The sequence below is a fragment of the Myodes glareolus genome, chromosome 6 (genome assembly GCF_982192425.1).
Source record: "Myodes glareolus chromosome 6, mMyoGla1.1, whole genome shotgun sequence".
In the NCBI taxonomy this organism is placed as follows: Eukaryota; Metazoa; Chordata; class Mammalia; order Rodentia; family Cricetidae; genus Myodes; species Myodes glareolus.
The window spans coordinates 26,303,322-26,321,908 of record NC_142031.1 but is presented as its reverse complement, the minus strand read 5'-3'; the positions used below and the strand labels follow the sequence as shown (position 1 = coordinate 26,321,908).

General features: G+C 46.6%; 1 protein-coding gene and 2 pseudogenes across 16 annotated transcripts in view; 2 read left to right on the top strand and 1 right to left on the bottom strand.

The window, feature by feature from the left end:
• Positions 1-18,587, bottom strand: part of Dysf (dysferlin) — a 204,419-nt gene that overhangs the window by 160,657 nt on the left and 25,175 nt on the right. For all 16 annotated transcript variants that reach the window (XM_048416689.3, XM_048416694.3, XM_048416691.3 and 13 more), the window contains exons 2-3: positions 12,755-12,810; positions 10,179-10,270 (exon numbers count right to left, since the gene is read on the bottom strand). In XM_048416689.3, the coding sequence (XP_048272646.3) occupies positions 10,179-10,270; positions 12,755-12,810 (148 nt within the window). The remainder of the gene's footprint in view (positions 1-10,178; positions 10,271-12,754; positions 12,811-18,587) is intronic.
• Positions 13,753-14,245, top strand: LOC125391648 (glyceraldehyde-3-phosphate dehydrogenase pseudogene; annotated as a pseudogene).
• Positions 14,268-14,799, top strand: LOC125388561 (glyceraldehyde-3-phosphate dehydrogenase pseudogene; annotated as a pseudogene).

Here is an 18,587-nt window from a genome sequence, read left to right as displayed (position 1 = left end):
ATCTTCGAGGACTGTATTCAGATCCCCACGGAGCCAAACTCAATGCTATAGTCTTTGCCACAGATGGCTCCTCCTCACTGGCTGTGGCACAGTCAGGACTGTGAAGTAGCACCTCCCGAGTTCCCACAGAACAGAGCATGAAGCCACCTCTGGCACCTATGAGCCAGGATGAGGCAGTCCCTGTTAAAAGCACAGCTGCCAAGAGCAATCTTCCACAGGAGACGGCTACATCACTGAGATTTGAAGCCGTTGGGCACCAGTAAAGTCACACAGAGGAGGGGATGGCTAAGCGCTAACCTGGGTGGAATACCCGTTCTGCAGCAGGACCCTTGCTCTTCCCTCAATACACCCCAAGAATGGAAGCGACAGAAGCTTGGAAAGCACGAGGGACCTGCACAAGGTGATGTGGCTCGCTCCCTAGCTCTTCTCAAAGTCTCAATATCCATATGGGACCAGGTCATTCACCATTCAGCCTGAAATGGGTGTGGAGGAGGAGCGGCTGGAGGAGGGACAGTTGAAGCGACATCAGTGCTTAGGGAGTACTTAAGATGCCTGCTGGACCCAACCAGTTACGGGCACCATGATTAGTGCTCAAACCTCAGAAAGGGTGAAGGAAGGCGGGTGTCTGTGTGTGCATAGGAGCTTCTCCAGAGCCACCAGTCATGAAGGCCATGAGGAGGTGCATGGTTCCCCAGGAAACGCTACTGTAAATACCTGGAGGAAAGGTCACCAAAGGCCATTGCACACATCCTGGCTCTTGGTGTAAACCAGGGTCTCGATCTACACAACTTCACTAAAAAACAAGGGAGTGGCACAGTTACTGGGAGAAAATTACCCAGTAAAAATTAGGGGTCCCCCCTAGGGTTGTATTCAAGATGAACAATGAATAATCTTTCAATACATGTCTGTTCATGCAATATTTCGGGTATCTCTTTCACTTGGATGACCTACGTGTGTAGCAAATGGTTCTGGCATCCCTACCTAGAGCCCAATGGGGCCTGGGGCCACTGAGGTCATGGTGACCTGTGGTCTTACTCTCAGGAGACTCTTTTCTCTCTCCCGTGTTTATATTTGCCAAACATTTAAGTAAAAAATACACCTGTGTTAATTAATTTCTCTTGGGAAGGCACTTCCAGACAGAGCAGTCCAGGTCATTTACTGTGCAGGTCCACACTGTGTTTAGACAATTACGCTGCTTTCTTTTCTGTTTTAACAACTTCTTAAAATTTGTTAATATTGATTGGGGGAGGGGTATGAGTATGCCACAGTCTCTGTGCCAGGAAGTGGTTCTCAACCTTCCTAATGCAGTTCTTCAACCACAAAACTGTCATGTTGCTGCCTCTTAACTGTAATTTGCTACTGTTAGGAATTGTGATGTAACTGTCTGATGTGTGACCCCTGGTGGGTCTCAGTGCACAGGCTGCGAAACACTAGTACAGGGCTAAGAGGAGAACTTATAGGAGTGGGTTTCTCCCTTTCCAGGAACGGAACTCATATCATCAGACTTGGTGGCAATCACCTTCATCAGCTGAGCCATCTTGCTGTCCCGTAACATTATTCCCATTTTATCAAAATTATTTTCACTGAGAACAATTATTCTGTACTAAAGTCTTCCACCATGGATTTAGCTCTCTTATTTTACAGTTTTGGATTTATTTATTTTATTTTATGTGTATGACCGTTTTGCCCACATGTACATATGTACATCATGTGTGAAGAGGGCATCAGATCTCCCAGAAGTGAGTGACAGATGGCTGTGAGCTACCATGTAGGTGCTGAGAGCTGAACCCAGGTTCTCTGCAAGAGCAGTGAGTGCCCCTAACCCCTGAGCTGCCTCTCCAGCCCTGTTTTCCAGTCTTATTTTTTGTGAATATCACGTGTTAGACGATGTCACTCTCTAGCATTTTGAATTACTTTCCATGGAATTATTTTAATTAAGTCTAATTTTCCTAACTGTGAGTTGACAGCTACCAGTAGGACTCCTCAGTCTGTTTCCATTTCTGTAACAATTTTACTATGTGCCCTCCCAGTTTTTCACTTTATTATCTTAAATAACCATGGTTTTTCAGTTCAGCTCCTTTTCTGATTTCATGGTGACTGTTTCACCAATAATCACATGTCTCAACAGCACAAGAGTGACCATTCATGTTTATTTGTAGCTAATCAGAAGCCAGAGTAGGGAGTGGAGATGTGTGTCAGTTGATGGAGTGCTTGCCTGACAGATGTGATGCCCTGGGTTCAACCCCAGCACGAACTGAGAAAAGTAGCACAGCCTGTAACCAGCACTTGGGAAGGAGATAGACGCTAAACCGAAGCATAAATAAGTAAATAACCAGAGAAATTCTTTCCGGGACGTTCTCAGCGCTCTGATGTAGTGGGCCTTCCACCATGAGTGCCCACTGCCTCTTCAGAGCAAGTTCAGGAGGCAAGGTGCTGAGGCCACCATGGTTCCTGCCTTCCTGCCTTTCTTCCTACCTGCCTGCCTTCCTTTCTTCTTTCCTGCCTTCCTTCCTTCCTATCTTCCTTCCTTCCTGCCTGCCTGTCTTCTTTCCTTCCTTCCTTCCTGTTTTCCTTCTTTCCTTCCTTCCTTCCTTCCTTCCTTCCTAGCTTCCTTCCTGCTTGCCTGCCTGTCTTCTTTCCTTTCTTTCTTCCTGTTTTCCTTCTTTCCTTCCTTCCTTTCTTCCTATCTTCCTTTCTTTCTGTTTTCTTCCTTTCTATTTTCCTTCTTTTCTTTCTTCCTTCCTATCTTCTTTCCTATCTTCCTTTCTTTCTAATTTTTTTAAAACTGAAAAAATTATTGTTATGTAATATATTTTAATCATTTTTTTCCTTTCTTATTTCCTCTCAGATTCTCTCCACCTTCCTACCCACTCAACCTTGCATTCTTTTTCTATCTCTCAATTAAAAAACAAAAAAGACAAAACAAAAACCAAACAGTAACAATAAAGTAAAAAAAAATGCACACACAAAAAGTCACTAGAACATAAAAACGAAATCAAAATAAACAAGGAAAAGACTGAAAAGACAAAAAAAATCCAAACAAAGCAAAATAAGACAAAAAGTCTAAAAAAAATACTATAGAGTTCATTTAGTGTTGCCCAACCACTCCTGGACTTGGGGCCTGTCCTGAGGTATGGTTAATATACAACATGAGACCCCATTGGGGAAAAAAAAACTGATTTTCCCTTGCCAACAGGTCAATTGCAGGTAGCCTATTGGTTAGGAGCGGGAATCCATGTTTTCTTTCTTGATTCTCATGGTGCAGGGCTGAGATAGAGCTCAGACATTTAAGAAACATACAGGGTTGTACCATTCTAAAAATCTAGAACTGTCTGTCTGATACAAGAAAACACCAACCACAGGGAGCTGCTTACATTTAAAACAATCAGCGGAAATGAAAACCAGGGTGCGGTACTGCACACCTGTATTCTCAACATTTGGGAAACAGAGGCAGCAAGACCAAGGGTTCCAGGCCTCCCTGGGCTAACTAGCAAGACAGGAGAGAGGAGAGAGAGGAGGAACAAAGCAAAAGACTTGGGGGCGGATGTGCAGAGAGACAAGCTATGCAGATGAATGAGGCCTTAGGGGGATTCTAGATGCAGAGAGAAGGAAGAAGGAAACAGGCTATGGATCTGGTAAAGGGAGCAAAGGGAAGAGAAGGGAGAGAGGGAGGGAGAGAGAGAGAGAGAGAGAGAGAGAGAGAGAGAGAGAGAGAGAGAGACTGGGAAAGGGAAGTCCCACTTAGGGGTAATAGCTACTTGCTTGGAAGAAGGCCCAGAGACGATGGTGAGCTCACAGAAGATAGCCAGGAATCGCAGGGTATGGTTGTAACAAGACCTCTCCAGAGAGCAGCAGGATGGCAACAGTCACCATCCCCCCAGGACCAGACAGTGTGACTGGGGGCACCGAGGAGGAGCACCATGGAAACAGTCTCTGTGCTTGTCTTGGTTATTCTTCTATTACTGAAGAGACGCCATGACCAAAGACACTTACAAAAGTCCATGACCATCGCAGTGGAAAGTATAGTAGCAGGCAGGCAGGCACGGTGCTGGAGCAATAGCTGAGAGCTCGTCTCAATTAGCAAGCAGGAGGCAGTGGCAGCTAATGAAGGACCCCAACTAGTTTTAACCACAGTTATACCGTTTTGCAAAGGTTCACAGATAACTAGCTCAGGACCTCCGGAATGCTGAGCAAATAACAGGCTTAATTAAGGGCCTCCGGAATTCAGGGCCTCCGGAATGCTGAGCAAAGATACCTGAGGTTAGAGCAAAGACAGCCTTATCTGGCTGCAAGACAAAGGATTTATGGACTAGCCATAGAAACAAAGAACGAGAGGATTGCGAGGCCTGAGTCACGTATAAAGCGGGGCTCGTCATGAGTCAGGGGCTGTGCAATCAGACATCTGGTCGCCAGCCAGGAAAAGGGGGGGCAGGATGAGAGGAACAGTAAACCGCTGAGTAGTCCCCTCATTGTTATCTAGGTTAAGAATTTACCACCCTGCATCTCGCTTCTGTAAACCTCGCTTTTTGCTCTCCTATAAAAACCCCTCACCCCCAACCTGCAGGCGCGCAAGTCCTCCGAGAGACTTGGTCGCCCCAGGTACCTGCGTATCCCCAATAAACCTCTTGCTGTTTGCATCCAGCTGCGTGTTTTCGACTGATCTTTGGGCATGGGGTCTCTCCCGAGGGAAGACGCCTATGGGAGTCTTTCACTAACTGTGAACGGTATGAGATTTTGGGACCTCAAATCCCACCTGCAGTGACACACCTCTTTCAGCAGGCCACAAACCCTGCTCCTTCCCAAATAGTTCCGCCAACTGTGGACCAATTATTTAAATATATAAGCCCTTGGAGAAGAGGCATTCTCATTCAGTACTGAATCACTTAACTTTCTTGCCCCTCAAAATTTTAATGTCTCATGGCTGCCCTTGGGACTCCTTAGTATGTTTCCTATTTTAGTCTTAGAATTTTTAATGTTTCTAGGTTTGATTCCTTTCCATTTTTCTTCTGAGTGCACGTGGGGGGGGGGGATGCACTGCCTGGGATGTGTGTATGTATGTGTGGTATGCATTATGTGTACATGTGTGTGTGGGTTCACTGGCTGGGATGTATGTGTGTATGTGTGTGTGTTACGCATTCGTGTGCAGATATGGGTATGTGTATGTGTGTGTGTTATGCATGTGTGTGTACATGTAGGGGGTCCACTGGCTGGGATGTACGTGTGTACGTGTGTATGTGTTATATATGTGTGTGCACACGTGGGGGGGCACTGGGATGTGTGTGTGATATGCATATGTGTGCACATGTGTGTGTGGGTGCACTGGCTGGGATGTATGTATGTGTTATGCATGTGTGTGCACATGTATGTGGGTCCACTGACTGGGATGTATATGTTATGCATGTAAGGGGGCATTGGGATGTGTGTGTGTGTGGTATGCATATGTGTGCACATGTGTGAGGGACACTGGGCTGTGTGTGTGGAGGTTAGAAGTTGATTTGGGGTCATTTCTTCACCCACTCTCCACCTTATTTGTTTGAGACAGGGTCTCTCTCACTGAAACTGGAGCCCCTGTTTAAGTTAGACTGGCTGGCCAGTGAGAGCCAGCCACTTGTTCATGGGCTCCAGCACTGACGTGACAATTGCACGCTGTTATACCCAGATCTACGTGGGTGCTGGGGAGCTGAACTCATGTCCTCACGCCTGCACAGCAAGCACGTGATCTCCATAGCCTCTTTCCCTTCTTTTCTCGTACAAGCTTTTGAGTGTAGTTTCCAGTCCGATCATGAGAGCATCACAGAGTGACCGTGGATGGGCCATGTCCCCTCCTGCTGCTTTGGATGGCTTACCTCAAGCACAGACATTAAAGCTAGCTGGTATGGAGACCACAGACCCCTTTGCCCTGATCGTTCCCTCACGGGATAGGGAGCTCTGTGCTTCTGTAGATCGTTACAAATGTGGGCTTTAACTTTAAACTTAGTCGATTACAATTTAATTTTTAATTGCTAGGACAGCCAAATTAAGATAAATGTTTGGGAAAATAAAAGAAAAAAATTACACCCAAGTGTTTGTAAGACTAAGTTCTGGTAAGTGTTGATGCCTGGTGAACTGGCTATTCCGGATGTGGAGGTTTGAGGAACTGCTTCCCAGCATGCTGCCCTGCAGTAACCTGCTCACATGGAAACTGGCGAGCCAGAGGACACCAACAGGGACCAACGGGAGGGTACACTCATCCTCCCTCAGCAGAACGTATGACCCACAGAGCCAGACAGCCTCTGGGTAGCCCTGAGCCATCCCCTGGACGTCTGGCCCGGCCCATGAACTGACCAAAAGCATGGCCACAATCTCTCCTCTCCTGCTGCCTCTGGGGTCTCAGACTCCTCCCACAGCTCCTAGGAAAGTTCCCAGTACAAGAATGAAAATGAAACTTGCATTTCCTCATGGCCTGCAGTACCCAGGGGGTTCACCTTTGCCTCGCTAAATTCTCAACTCCTGTGTCATCAGAGGAACTAAACTCTGCGGAGTGCCTGGAGGCCAGCTGCCAGAGGCCTTGGGAGCCTCTGAAATGCAGAGATTCCAGAGCTAAGAGAATGAACACAAAGGCCTGCCCTCCAGCCACACACTGCTCCAGCACAGTCTTTGGGGAATGTCATCAATCTAATCTTAAGAGTCTCTGTTTCCGGCCTGTGAGGATGGTGACAGCAGCATCTGGTAGAGAAGGAGCTCACCTCATATCTCAGGCTTACACAGGGCCGGGAACCTAGCTAAGTTCTGTCCAGGGCCAGCTGGGAGTTTTCTCCTTTGCTACCGCTGACCTGGGCTGGTCCAGTCGCTCTCTTCCCAACAAGGCTGCACAACCCTGAATTCCCACATGAACTCACTGTCTTGGCTCCCACACACTGGAACTATATTCCCCTCCAAATCCTGGCCCTGGGTGACTGTGGGCCCTTCTCCAGAAGGCCTTCCCCCACTTCCCAGTGTCCAGAATTGCTCTCTGCCTGGACTGCTGGTCCACCTTTGAGCTCATTGGTGCCTCATGAGGCTCTTGGAGCTGTCTGCCTTTCGCAAAGCATCTAGTTGAGAAGGTAGCAAAGGCCACAGCTTGAATTTATTGATCAATTTATTACTATTATTAATTACCATGTGTGTATGGAGGTAAGATATCATGTGTGCCATGGTCAAAGCACAACGTCGTGAAGTCATTTTTCCAGCTGTGTGGGCTCCAGACATCAGGCTTGAGTGTCAGGGCCCTTACCTAGTGAGAGCCATCTCAAGAGCTGTGGACCACAGCTTCTTAACCCTTGCGTTAGGTAGCATCTTATAACCTTATGTGAGCATGGCAAAATACTTGGCAATGGTAAAATTTTCTAAACCTAGCCAGGCATGATAGGGCATACTTTTAATTCTGCACTCTGGAGGCAGAAGCAGGAAGATCTGTGTGAGTTCAAGGCTAGCGTGGTGTACATAGTGAGTTCTAGGACAGGCCCAGCCATGTAGAGAGATCCTGTCTCAAATAAATAAAGAGGTAGAAGGGAGGGAGGGAGGGAAGGAGGGAGGGAGGGAGGGAGGGAGGGAGGGAGGATAAGTTTCCAAACCCATCCAAAAATTTTGGAGTAAATGTCCCTTCAGGAGACTGGCTTCACTGCAGCCTTGGTTCTGAGAACACAGTGTGCGCACCTTGTACTGGGCATGCCATCATGCCAAGTAAGACCCACAGGCCCTGCCTCTAACGTCTGCGCTTCGGTTCAAGACTGCAGGCTGGAGGCCCCAGGGTTTTTAAGGGTACGTGCAGAGTTTCTTGTTCCTGTAGAAAACGGTAGCATTTCCTACTGCTGTCTTACTAACACTCTTCAGCATGGAGGTGTGGTGGGGTGCACCGGAGAGGACTGCTCGGACACGGTAATGACATAGAAAGTCATCAGCTGACTGGCAGCTACACTGGGTGTTCAGGGATCCCAGTGTAGTTCCGAGCCTTTCTCGGGAGGAGCTTTTAAGCACAAAAACCATGTTCTGGGTTGCATACTTTGATTAATAAGAACAGTCAGCCAGAAACAGGACTACAGAAGCCAAAAGCCAAAGTTAATACATGTAGAGACTTTCCCAGAACTTTGGGCTTTGATGGATTAGGTATTTGTTTTCATTTTGGCAGGTGGTACAGAGTTTTATTTAGCCTGAATGGCACTTCCACCATGGAGTCACTTGTGCTAAAGTCTGAGGCCCTGTTACAGAAAGTACTAGATTAGTATATCTTTAGAATATATTGTGTTCACATGTTTTATTATAATAACTGTTATTTGGGTTACTGACTTGAATTCATCTTAAAAAAAATAGTTTTGATTTAGGATAGGAAGGAATCTCTAACAATTTCCAAAATGGCCCTAGACTTCCTTCTGCCATTTAGCACTTATATAACCATGTATACTTAAGTGACATAGCATTCTCAGCACTGATGGTTCTAAAATCAAAATGTCAAAGCACTCCACAAGACATTGCTCTCTATCTTGCAGTATCAAATACTCAGCCAAGAGTTAATTACTTAAGTAAAACTAAAGCATATCCCTGCTGGGATGCAAATTTGGTTTCATCCTCAATAAATGGTAAAAATTAAATTTAGAATACTTAAAAATGTAAAAAAAAATCTTTTTTGATCTCACTGTGTAGCCGTGGCTAGCCTGGAACTTGCTATGCAGATCAGGCTTGCTTCCAATTCCCTGAGATCTACCTGTTTCTGCCTCCCATGTTTTAGAATTAAAGGTGTTTGCCACCATGTCCAGTTAAAGTAAATTTATTTATGAGCTATTATCAGTAAATATTTATTTACCCACTCTATATTCTTATAGGCCCAAAGTCATATATAAATTTATAAGGCAAAGAAGTCATGACTAGAAAAGACAAGAGATGCACTGAGCGCCCTCAGCAGCAGCCTGGGCTCCCCACTGCAGCACCAGTCCAGAGGCACAGGAGAAAAGTGCCTTCTCCTTCCTCAGGGCTGCCAGGCCATGTACCCAGCACCAGCTCGAACCACAAAGAGACAGCAATGGTTTAGATTTGAAGATTTCAGACTCTGCAGGCGTTCCACAGCCTGAGGCCCTCCCTGGGTTCCTGATTCCCTCCTCTTCCTGAACTTTCCCCTTTCCAGGTTCACTTAACCAAGATTCCCTGCCTCAGATAGGCTGACCCAGTTCCCAAACAAAGACTCCCCTGTGGGCAGGCCTGTGAGCAGCCAGCCAATGCTCCTCAGGGCCAGGTATCAGTCAGCAGCACCAGGCACTGGAGCCCATCCGACACAACTGTGCCCAGTACCCACCAGAGACCACTGACCCCTGTCCTTACCTAAGCACTGTCGCCATAAACCCTCCCAAGTTGTGTCTCTTGGCCACATACAGCCACAGTCAACTGGCCCATCAAGCTCTGAAGGCCTTGCCTACCACTCTGTTGACAAGGCTCAGGATTCCCCCTGACAAGGAAACCACTTGTCGCCTGCCTAGGCAGAGTCTGCTTTTGCCAGTAAGATTTTGCTTGCTTCAGAGAGTTTCCTACCTGTCAACCCAACCAAAACACACACACACACACACACACACACACACACACACGAGAGAGAGAGAGAGAGAGAGAGAGAGAGAGAGAGAGAGAGAGAGAGCAGTCTGCTGCCTGTTATTGCTGTCTGACTTCAGCATCACAGTTCCTACCTCAGGTTCTGCTTCTTCCAGGCAGTTCTCCTCTTCCTCCTCTGCTCCCTCCTAGCTGTAGCTGCTCTTTGTCTACCCACCTCCTGCAGTGTGTATAGCTGCTTTCACCAGCCAGGAAGAGGCAAGGAGTACCCCTCCCAATGACAGGCTCAGGGAGAGGCAGGGAACCTGCTCTTACCTGCTCCCCACAGCCCGCACTGTACTCTTGTACAAAAAGCTCCTGGACACTTGATCCTAGCTCACCCTCCCTCCCCTGCAGCCCGTGCAGCTCTCAGCAACATGTCAGCCAAGTTCCTGAGGCTTCAGCAAGGCTTTGCCCCAGCATCTACCACTGGATTAAGCCCATGAAAGGCAGTCTTCAGTAAGTCAGTGCTGACAGAAAGCACTCACCCTTGGGAGCTCTGATTCCAGGGCATTCATCAAATATTATATGTATATTCATCAAAACCTACCTATACCTTCAAGTCCCAGGTCACTCTTGGGCCCACTCACCTGTTTCTCCCCATCGTCTCATGGTCCTTGACCACCACATGAAGTTCTGAGCCCTGGTCTAGAGGAATACCTTTGAGGTCCCACTCAAAGCCCTAGAAGAAGAGAAGAAAAGGTAACGTAACCTGTAGCCCAGGGTACTGAGCAGACATTCAGAATGGTGCTAGGGGGTGAGCATATAGAAAGGTGGGTGGGTTGGTGGATGAATGAATGGATAAGTGGATGGGTGAGTGGATGGGTGAGTAGATGGATGGATGGATGGATGGATGGATGGATGGATGGATGGATGGATGGATGGGTAGATGGGGGAGTGGATGATGGATGCTTTGCTAGCTAGTTTTATGTCAATCTGATACAAGCTAGTCATTGGAGAGGAAGAAACCTCAATTGAGAAAAATGCCTTCACAAAATCCATAAGCAAGCCTGTAGGGCATTTTCTTAGTTAGTGATTGATGTGGGAAGTCCCAGTCCATTGTGGATGATGCTGCTCCTAGGCAGGTAGCCCTGGGTTCTATAAGAAAGCAGACTAAATAAACCATGGGGAGCAAACTAGTAAGCAGTACCCCTCCTTAGCCTTTACATCACATCCTGCCTCCAGGTTCCTAACTTGTTTGAGTTCTTTTCCTCACTTCCTTCAGTGATGAATAGTGATGTGGAAAGTATAAGCCAAATAAACCTTTTCCTCCTCAACTTGCTTCTGGTCATGATGTTTCATCACAGTGATAGAAGCCCTGACTAGGACAGATGCCCAGATGAATGGGTGGGTAGGTGAGTGAATTAACGGGTGAGTAGATGTAAGACTGAGCTAATGAGTAGATGGGTGGAATGGAAGGGTAGATGTATGGATGACAGGATACTTGCATAAGAGGGTGAGTGATTGGATGCATGGATGGGTGAATACTTGGGTAAAGGGTAGGTGGCTAAGTGGGATGGATGATAGGTGAATAGGTGAATGGGTAATGGATAGATTGATGGTTTTATGGTTTTGTGGGTGGGTGGATGCATGAGTGGGTGGATGGATGGGTGGAAAGGTAGCTAGTTAAATAGATGGGTTGATGGATAAGTGGATAACTAGATGGGTGGGTGGATGGATGGATGGATGGATGGATGGATATCAGAATTCCAGAGCTTCAGAGGTAATGGTAAAAACTAGAGATAACAAAAAGGGAAAGGAAGCCATATTGCACTAGCCTCCTTTCCCAATGCATCGTATGACACCAAAACAAAACAAACAAACAAAAAAAAACAATAAAAATGCCAGGTGATCCTTCAGGATCTTCACACACCAAGATCATATGGCCATCCAACAGCCAGACCCCTGGTGGATGGGATGAGTAAGTGATGAGTTGAAGAAGGCCAATCGGAGGTCCCTCAACCCTCCTCAAAGGGAACATACAGTCTGCACCTGACTCTGTTGCTGTGGAATAATACTCTTGTACACTGTAAAGATTGGTCACTTGTATTATTTTAATAAAATGCTGATTGGCCAGTAGCCAAAAAGGAAGTATAGGAGGCCAACCAGACTAGGAGAATTCTGGGAAGAGGAAAGGCAGAGACGCAGTCGTCATCCAGAAACAGAGGAAGCAAGAAAAGAATGCCTTACTGAGAAAAGGTACCAAGCCACATGTCTAAACATAGGTAAGAATTATGGGTTGATTTAATTTGTAAGAGCTAGTTAGTAATAAGCCTGAGCTAATAGGCCAAACAATTTATAATTAATATAAGTCTCTGTGTCTTTCTTTGGGACTGAATGGCTGCAGGACTTGGTGGGACAGAAAAATCCATCTACACTCTGTCCTCATCTGTGCTTCAGAGGACCACATGGAAGTCATCGCTATGAAAGCTGCATGAGGGGACAGAACTAATGGGAACATCTAGGGGACTTTGTTAATCAGGGAAGTGCTATGGAAAGGAGGTATCTTTGGCCTGTGAGAGGAAAAGCAACAGTCAAGGGAGATCTGGCTGGCTCAAGCTGGGAAGCAGGGAAAAACAAAAGAAAATGAAAGAAAAACAAGCATCTGCCTTCCCTATCAGGATCCACTGTGGGCAGCATCTCGGATATGTAACTTGAGGGCCGGTTTGTTGGGGTAACTGTTCCTGCCCGGTAACTTGTACAGCCGCAAGTCCCAGAGAAAATCAATCACACAGAGATCTCTATAAGTTATAAAGCTGATTGGCCCATTTGGTCAGGCTACTTATTAGCTCTTATAACTTATGTTACCCCATTATTCTTATCTACGTAAGCATATGGCTCAGTACCTTTCTCAGCTGGGCAGTTTACATGTTGCCTCTTCAGTGATCTGGGCAAGAGTGGCAGAGGGACTTCCTCCTTCCTGGAATACTCCTATTCTCATCGCCCCACCTCTACTTCCTGTCTGGTTGACCTGCCTATACTTCCTGCCTGGCCAATCAGCGTTTTATTAAAATACATGATTGACAGAATACAGATAATTCTCCCACACCACGGATAGAGCTGAATTCCTATCCTTCTGAGAAAGCTACCTCTTGAGTCAGGTCAGCCCCCTGCAGAGGTAGCAGAGGCAGAGAAGGGTGGGATAGCGGGGAAGAAACTGGTGTACCTCATTCCACACGGGGTTCACACTGTTCTTGATGACTTTGGTTCTCTTCTTCACCCCTGTGGGAGACAAAGAAGAGAGAGTGGAGACACATCCCACTGGGGCCCATCCACCCTTCTGGGTTCACTTTGGACTCAGTTCCAAAGAAAAGTTCACGAAATCAGCATGGCCTCTGAACACCTCCTAGGAATGCCCAATAGCTGTCATATTTCTTTATCAGCTTTGGGGACCACTAGACAATAGTGTGACCAGAAGGACATTTTTAAAAGGAAAAATGAAATGTTCAATAGCAGGCATAGTAGTGTATGTCTTTAATCTCAGCACTCACGAAGAAGACACAGGTGGACTTCTGTGAGTTTAAGGACAGCCTGGTCTATGTAGAGAGTTCCAGGCCAGCCAACCAGGATACTTCCTCAAAAAAAGAGGAAGAAGTGGGGGATGGAAAGGAGAGAGAAGAGAAGGAGGAGGGGGAGGGAGAAGGAGAGGAGGAGAAAGAAAGGAAAATGTCTGAGCTGACTTCTCATGGGTTATGTCATCATGGACATTGTAATTCCTACCCTCTATTCTCCCAGCTCTCCCCCTCCAGCCCCCCATCATCCATGCTGCAGGTTAACCCAGGCTCCACTGTATTAGACAAGCGTGCTACCACTGAACTACATCTCCAGCCCCTTGGTGACTTTTCAGACCTCTTGTGAAAATGAACACTGAGGGCTGGTGATGTAACTCGGTAAGTAGGGTGCTTATCTCTATGTACAAGGCCCTGCCTGGGCTTAATCCCGAGCAGTGTATACACTAGCTGTGGTGCTGTGCTAGAGCTCAGGGGATAGAGGAAGACCAGCCATTCAGCCAGCCTTAGCTCCACAGGGAGCTTGAGGCTAGCCTAGGCTACCTGGGAGACTGTCTCAGACAATGTTTTAAATGACACAGATAAAACTAATAAACAGGCTCTCTGCTCCTCCCTGTTCTAGAGACAGTCGCTTCTTTTTGTGCAGTGCCAGCCTCGTTCCAGAGACACGATAGTGAAGGTAGGAATGAACGGATTTGGCCGTATTGGACGCCTGGTTACCAGGGCTGCCTTCACTTCTGGCAAAGTGGACGTTGTTGCCATCAATGACCCCTTCATCGACCTCAACTACATGGTCTACATGTTCCAGCATGACTCCACCCACGGCAAGTTCAAAAGCACAGTTAAGGCTGAGAATGGGAAGCTTGTCATCAACGGGAAGGCCATCACCATCTTCCAGGAGCGAGATCGCACCAACATCAAATGGGGTGATGCCGGTGCCAAGTATGTTGTGGAGTCGACTGGTGTCTTCACCACCATGGAGAAGGCTGGGGCCCACTTGAAAGGTGGGGCCAAAAGGGTCATCATCTCCACCCCTTCTGCAGATGCCCCCATGTTTGTGATGGGTGTGAACCATGAAAGTATGACAATTCCCTCAAGATTGTCAGCAATGCTTCCTGCACCACCAACTGCTTAACCCCCTTGGCCAAGGTCATCCATGACAACTTTGGCATCATGGAAGGACTTATGACCACAGCCCATGCCATCACGGCCACCCACAAGACTGTGGACGGCCCCTCTGGGAAGTTGTGGCGAGACGGCCGTGGCACTGCCCAGAACATCATCCCTGCATCCACTGGTGCTGCCAAGGCTGTGGGCAAAGTCATCCCAGAGCTGAACGGGAAGTTCACAGGCATGGCCTTCCGTGTTCCTACCCCCAACGTGTCCGTCATGGATCTGACACGCCGCCTGGAGAAAGCTGCCAAGTATGACGACATCAAGAAGGTGGTGAAGCAGGCATCTGAGGGCCCACTAAAGGGCATCCTGGGCTACACTGAGGACCAGGTTGTCTCCTGCGACTTTAACAGTGACTCCCACTCTTCCACCTTCGATGCTGGGGCTGGCATTGCTCTCAATGACAACTTTGTAAAGCTCATTTCCTGGTACGACAATGAGTTCGGCTACAGCAACAGAGTGGTGGACCTCATGGCCTACATGGCCTCCAAGGAGTAAGAAGCCCGCCCTGGACCACCCACCCCAGCAAGAACACAGCAAGAGAGAGGCCCTTGGCTACTGAGCAGTCCCTGTCCTAACTCAACCCTTGACACTGAGCTCTCCCTCACAGTTTCCATCCCAGACCCCCAGATAGCAGGAGGGGCTTGGGGAGCCCTACTCTCTTAAATACCATCAATAAAGTTCACTGCATCCCCTCAAAAAAAACTAATAAACAAACAGGCATAATCTTCCAAGAAAATACTCCATTTCTCCTTTAAAAATACAAATTTGTGTTATTGCATTTACATAAAATGTCCAGAACAAGCAAATCCATAGATTAGGGGTTTTCAGGGATAGAGTTTGGAGGAGGAGAACTGGGAGTGATTCATAGATATGAGTTTGAGGGCCAATGTTCTGGAATTAGGTCATAATTGAGGTATAATATTTAACCTAAGATCACCAAGCGTGTTCACTTGGTTTGTTCTGTGGTACTGGGAACTGAACCCAGGGTTGTGCTAATGCTAGGCAAGCACTCCATTGCAGAACTACAAATGGCCACGTCCCCAGCCCATTTTTCTTTTTTGTATTTTGAGACGAGAGCACAATCAGTGTCTTAGGATGACCTTGAACTCCCTCTAGAACTTTAGATCCTCTTGTCTCAGCCTACGTAGCTGGGATTACAGATCTATGCCACCTGGCCCAGCTTAATTGGTTAAAACTTGCTCTCCCCTCTGAGACCTAGAAAGGGTTTATGGGAAAGAGGAGACCCAAATAACCCTATCTGACCCATGAAGCTGAAAGAAAGCAGGTAGCTTTGGAGTAGACAACTAGAAGAACTGATGCTATGTCTAAGAGCTGACTCGTGTGACCATAGGTGACAGACGACTCAGCACTTACGGAGTCAGAGCACAAAGGCCTGGGTACCCATTCTTAGCGCAGTGTATGAATGAGCCTTGAAGGAGAGATGGCACAGAAGATGCCCGAGGAAATCTGCTTTGAGGGCAGACTGTGTTCACAGCAAAGCTGGGCCTGGCTTGCATCCCCAGTCTCTGCCGGGGCAGGCAGAGCTGCTCCTCTCAGGGTGATCTCCAGAAAGAGGCCAGAGTCGGTTGACAATATCGGAGTCGCTAAGATACAGGCCTCCCTCCCACACAGACATGTGGGACTACAGAGAACAGTGGCGATGGCGAGGTAGGCCAGAGGAGTTGATGAAGTTGGCACGGCCACTCTGTTCAGACAGGGGCAAGGCAACTACACCTGTCCCGTTTTTCTGGGCAGCGTCCCGAACACAGTGTCTGACGGCACAACAGTGGAAGGAAACGGCCAAAGAACCCTCAGCTTAAAAAAAAGAAAAACAAAAACAACAACAACAACAAAAAACCCTCAGCTTACTCGGGCCTTCAACCCTTCCCAAACAGCCCACAAGATTCTCTGTTTAAAAAGCTATGGTCTCCACTGGACTGCAAGGAACATGCAATCTCCCCAACGATCTAGAAGCATATTCCTGGAGCTGGAGCCTGAGTCCTCCAGAGATGAGCTGCGTCTGGGCTTAGCCAGTCTCCTCGTTGTTCAGCCTGCTCGAGTTTCCATCAAGATTGTGGATGAGGTGAGCTCCCAGCTCCCACCCTCTTGGCGACTGAGTTTGGGAGGTTGGTGGGCTCTGCGGAAGCACAAAGCACCACCAGGCATGTCCTGTTCCTTCTTAAGCTTATGGGTCCCAAAATATCATTCTTCTCCATTACCGAGACTCCTAAAGAACTTTAATTTAAAAACTGAAACTGAAGCAGTGAGAATATTATTTAGTAATCGATTCAGCTGAACATGACTGTCATTCCAGCACCTGGGAGGCTGAGGCTGAGTTCAGGACAGCAGGGACCCGTCTCAATGCAAAACTGGTAGTCAATTTAAAATGCCAGTAAGGGGCTGAGGAGAGATTGCTCAGTAGTTAGAATCAGGTACTACTGTTCCAGAGGACCCAAGTTCTGTTGCCAGCAGCCACATCAGGCAGCTCACAACCACCTGTAACTCCAGCTCCAGAGGACATGAAGCCCAACTGTAGGGACATGTATGTACTCACATACAGGCACACACCAGAGAAACACATCATCAAAATAAATGAAAATAATTAGAAAAAATATTTAAGCCAGTGGTGGTACATGCCTTTCTTTAATCTCAGCACTTGAGAGGCAGAGGCAAATGGGGCGAGTCTGGTCTACAGAGAGAGTTCCAGATCAGCCTTGGCTATCCAAAGAAAACCCTGTCTTAAAAAATTTAAAAATAAATATTTAAAATGGTGATAAGAAACCCAATACATATTAGCACCAGTGGCATATTTATGTGGAAAATAACTTCTAAAACAAGGGAAAACTGGCTGGGTGGCGGTGGCGCACGCCTTTAATCCCAGCACTCGGGAGGCAGAGACAGGTGGATCTCTGTGAGTTTGAGGTCAGCCTGGTCTACAAGAGCTAGTTCCAGGACAGGCTCACTTTTACATTTTTGCAAACCTCTAGAATGTTCAGCTGGGTGGCTATATCTACTCTTGGGTTTATACATCTATTGATGATTTGTTTTGTTTAATAGCTATGAAGAAAATTCAGCCAGATATGTAACTAGAAGTAAAGGAGGCGTGTGTTTTAGTGAACCTGCAGGTAATTGTGAACAGTCTTTTTGAAATTACTCAACAGGCAATAGGTCTTAACTTCTTAAAAACTCTGATGTATATTCTAAAATGAGGTCAGCAAACATATTTATTTTGTTACATTAAAATTAGTTATTCTAACTTTCTCTTTGAAATGAATCTCTTACTGACTCATGATTCTGTAACATTTACATTTGGTATATTTGGTAAAATCAGTTAAACAGATCTTTCAAGTGTTTACATATTTATTTCTTTCTTTTTCTTTTTCTTTTTAATTTTTTTCAAGACAGGGTTTCTCTGTGTAGCTATGGCTGTCCTGGAACTCACTCTGTAGATCAGGCTGGCCTTGAACTCACAAAGATCAGCCTGCCTCTGCCTTCTGAGTGCTGGAATTAAAGTGTGCACCACCACTGCCCAGCAACAGATTTCTTACATAATAACCTCCAATTTATTAATATCATCATCAAGCTCATCAGAGAAACCTATAAAGTGGGAAACTGAGAGAAAGAGGTTACCTATAATTCCATTTTTTCACTAGAAAATCAAACTTCACAACTAGGAACAAATGATAAATGTTAGGCATTGTCCATGCAAGATGAAGGCAAGCCTATTTATATTTTAAAAACAAAAAACTGCCATAATCCTGAGTATAAGCAATCAATTTGCCAGTCTTTTCCTCCAGAAACATAGCATCCCATGACCATAAACTAACCATGACTGTCATAGCTTGTGTCTTAGTTAGTTTCTATGCCTCTAACAAAATACCATGACCAAAAGCAACTTGGGAGACAGGTTTTATTTCAGTTTATCTCTCTCAGGTCACAGTCTGTCAGTCAGGGAAGTCAGGGCAGGAACTCAAGGCAGGAACCTGGAGGCAGGAATTGAAGCAGAGACCATGGAAGATGTTGCCCCCATGACTTGCTTATTCTACTTCCTTATACAACCAGGGCCATCAGCCCAGTGGTAGCACCACACCACCATCATTGGGCTGGGCCCTCCCACATCAATCATTAGTCGGGAAAATGCCCCCTTGGACTTGCCTACATGTCACTTGATATATGTGGATATGGCTTCTTAATTATTATTACCTATTCTCTGATAAGTTTAGGTTTGTGTCAAGTTGACAAAAAAAACCCACCAGGGCAGTTTATAATGACAGTGGCCATGCTGTGCTTGGTATTTCCATAGTCACCATCCAT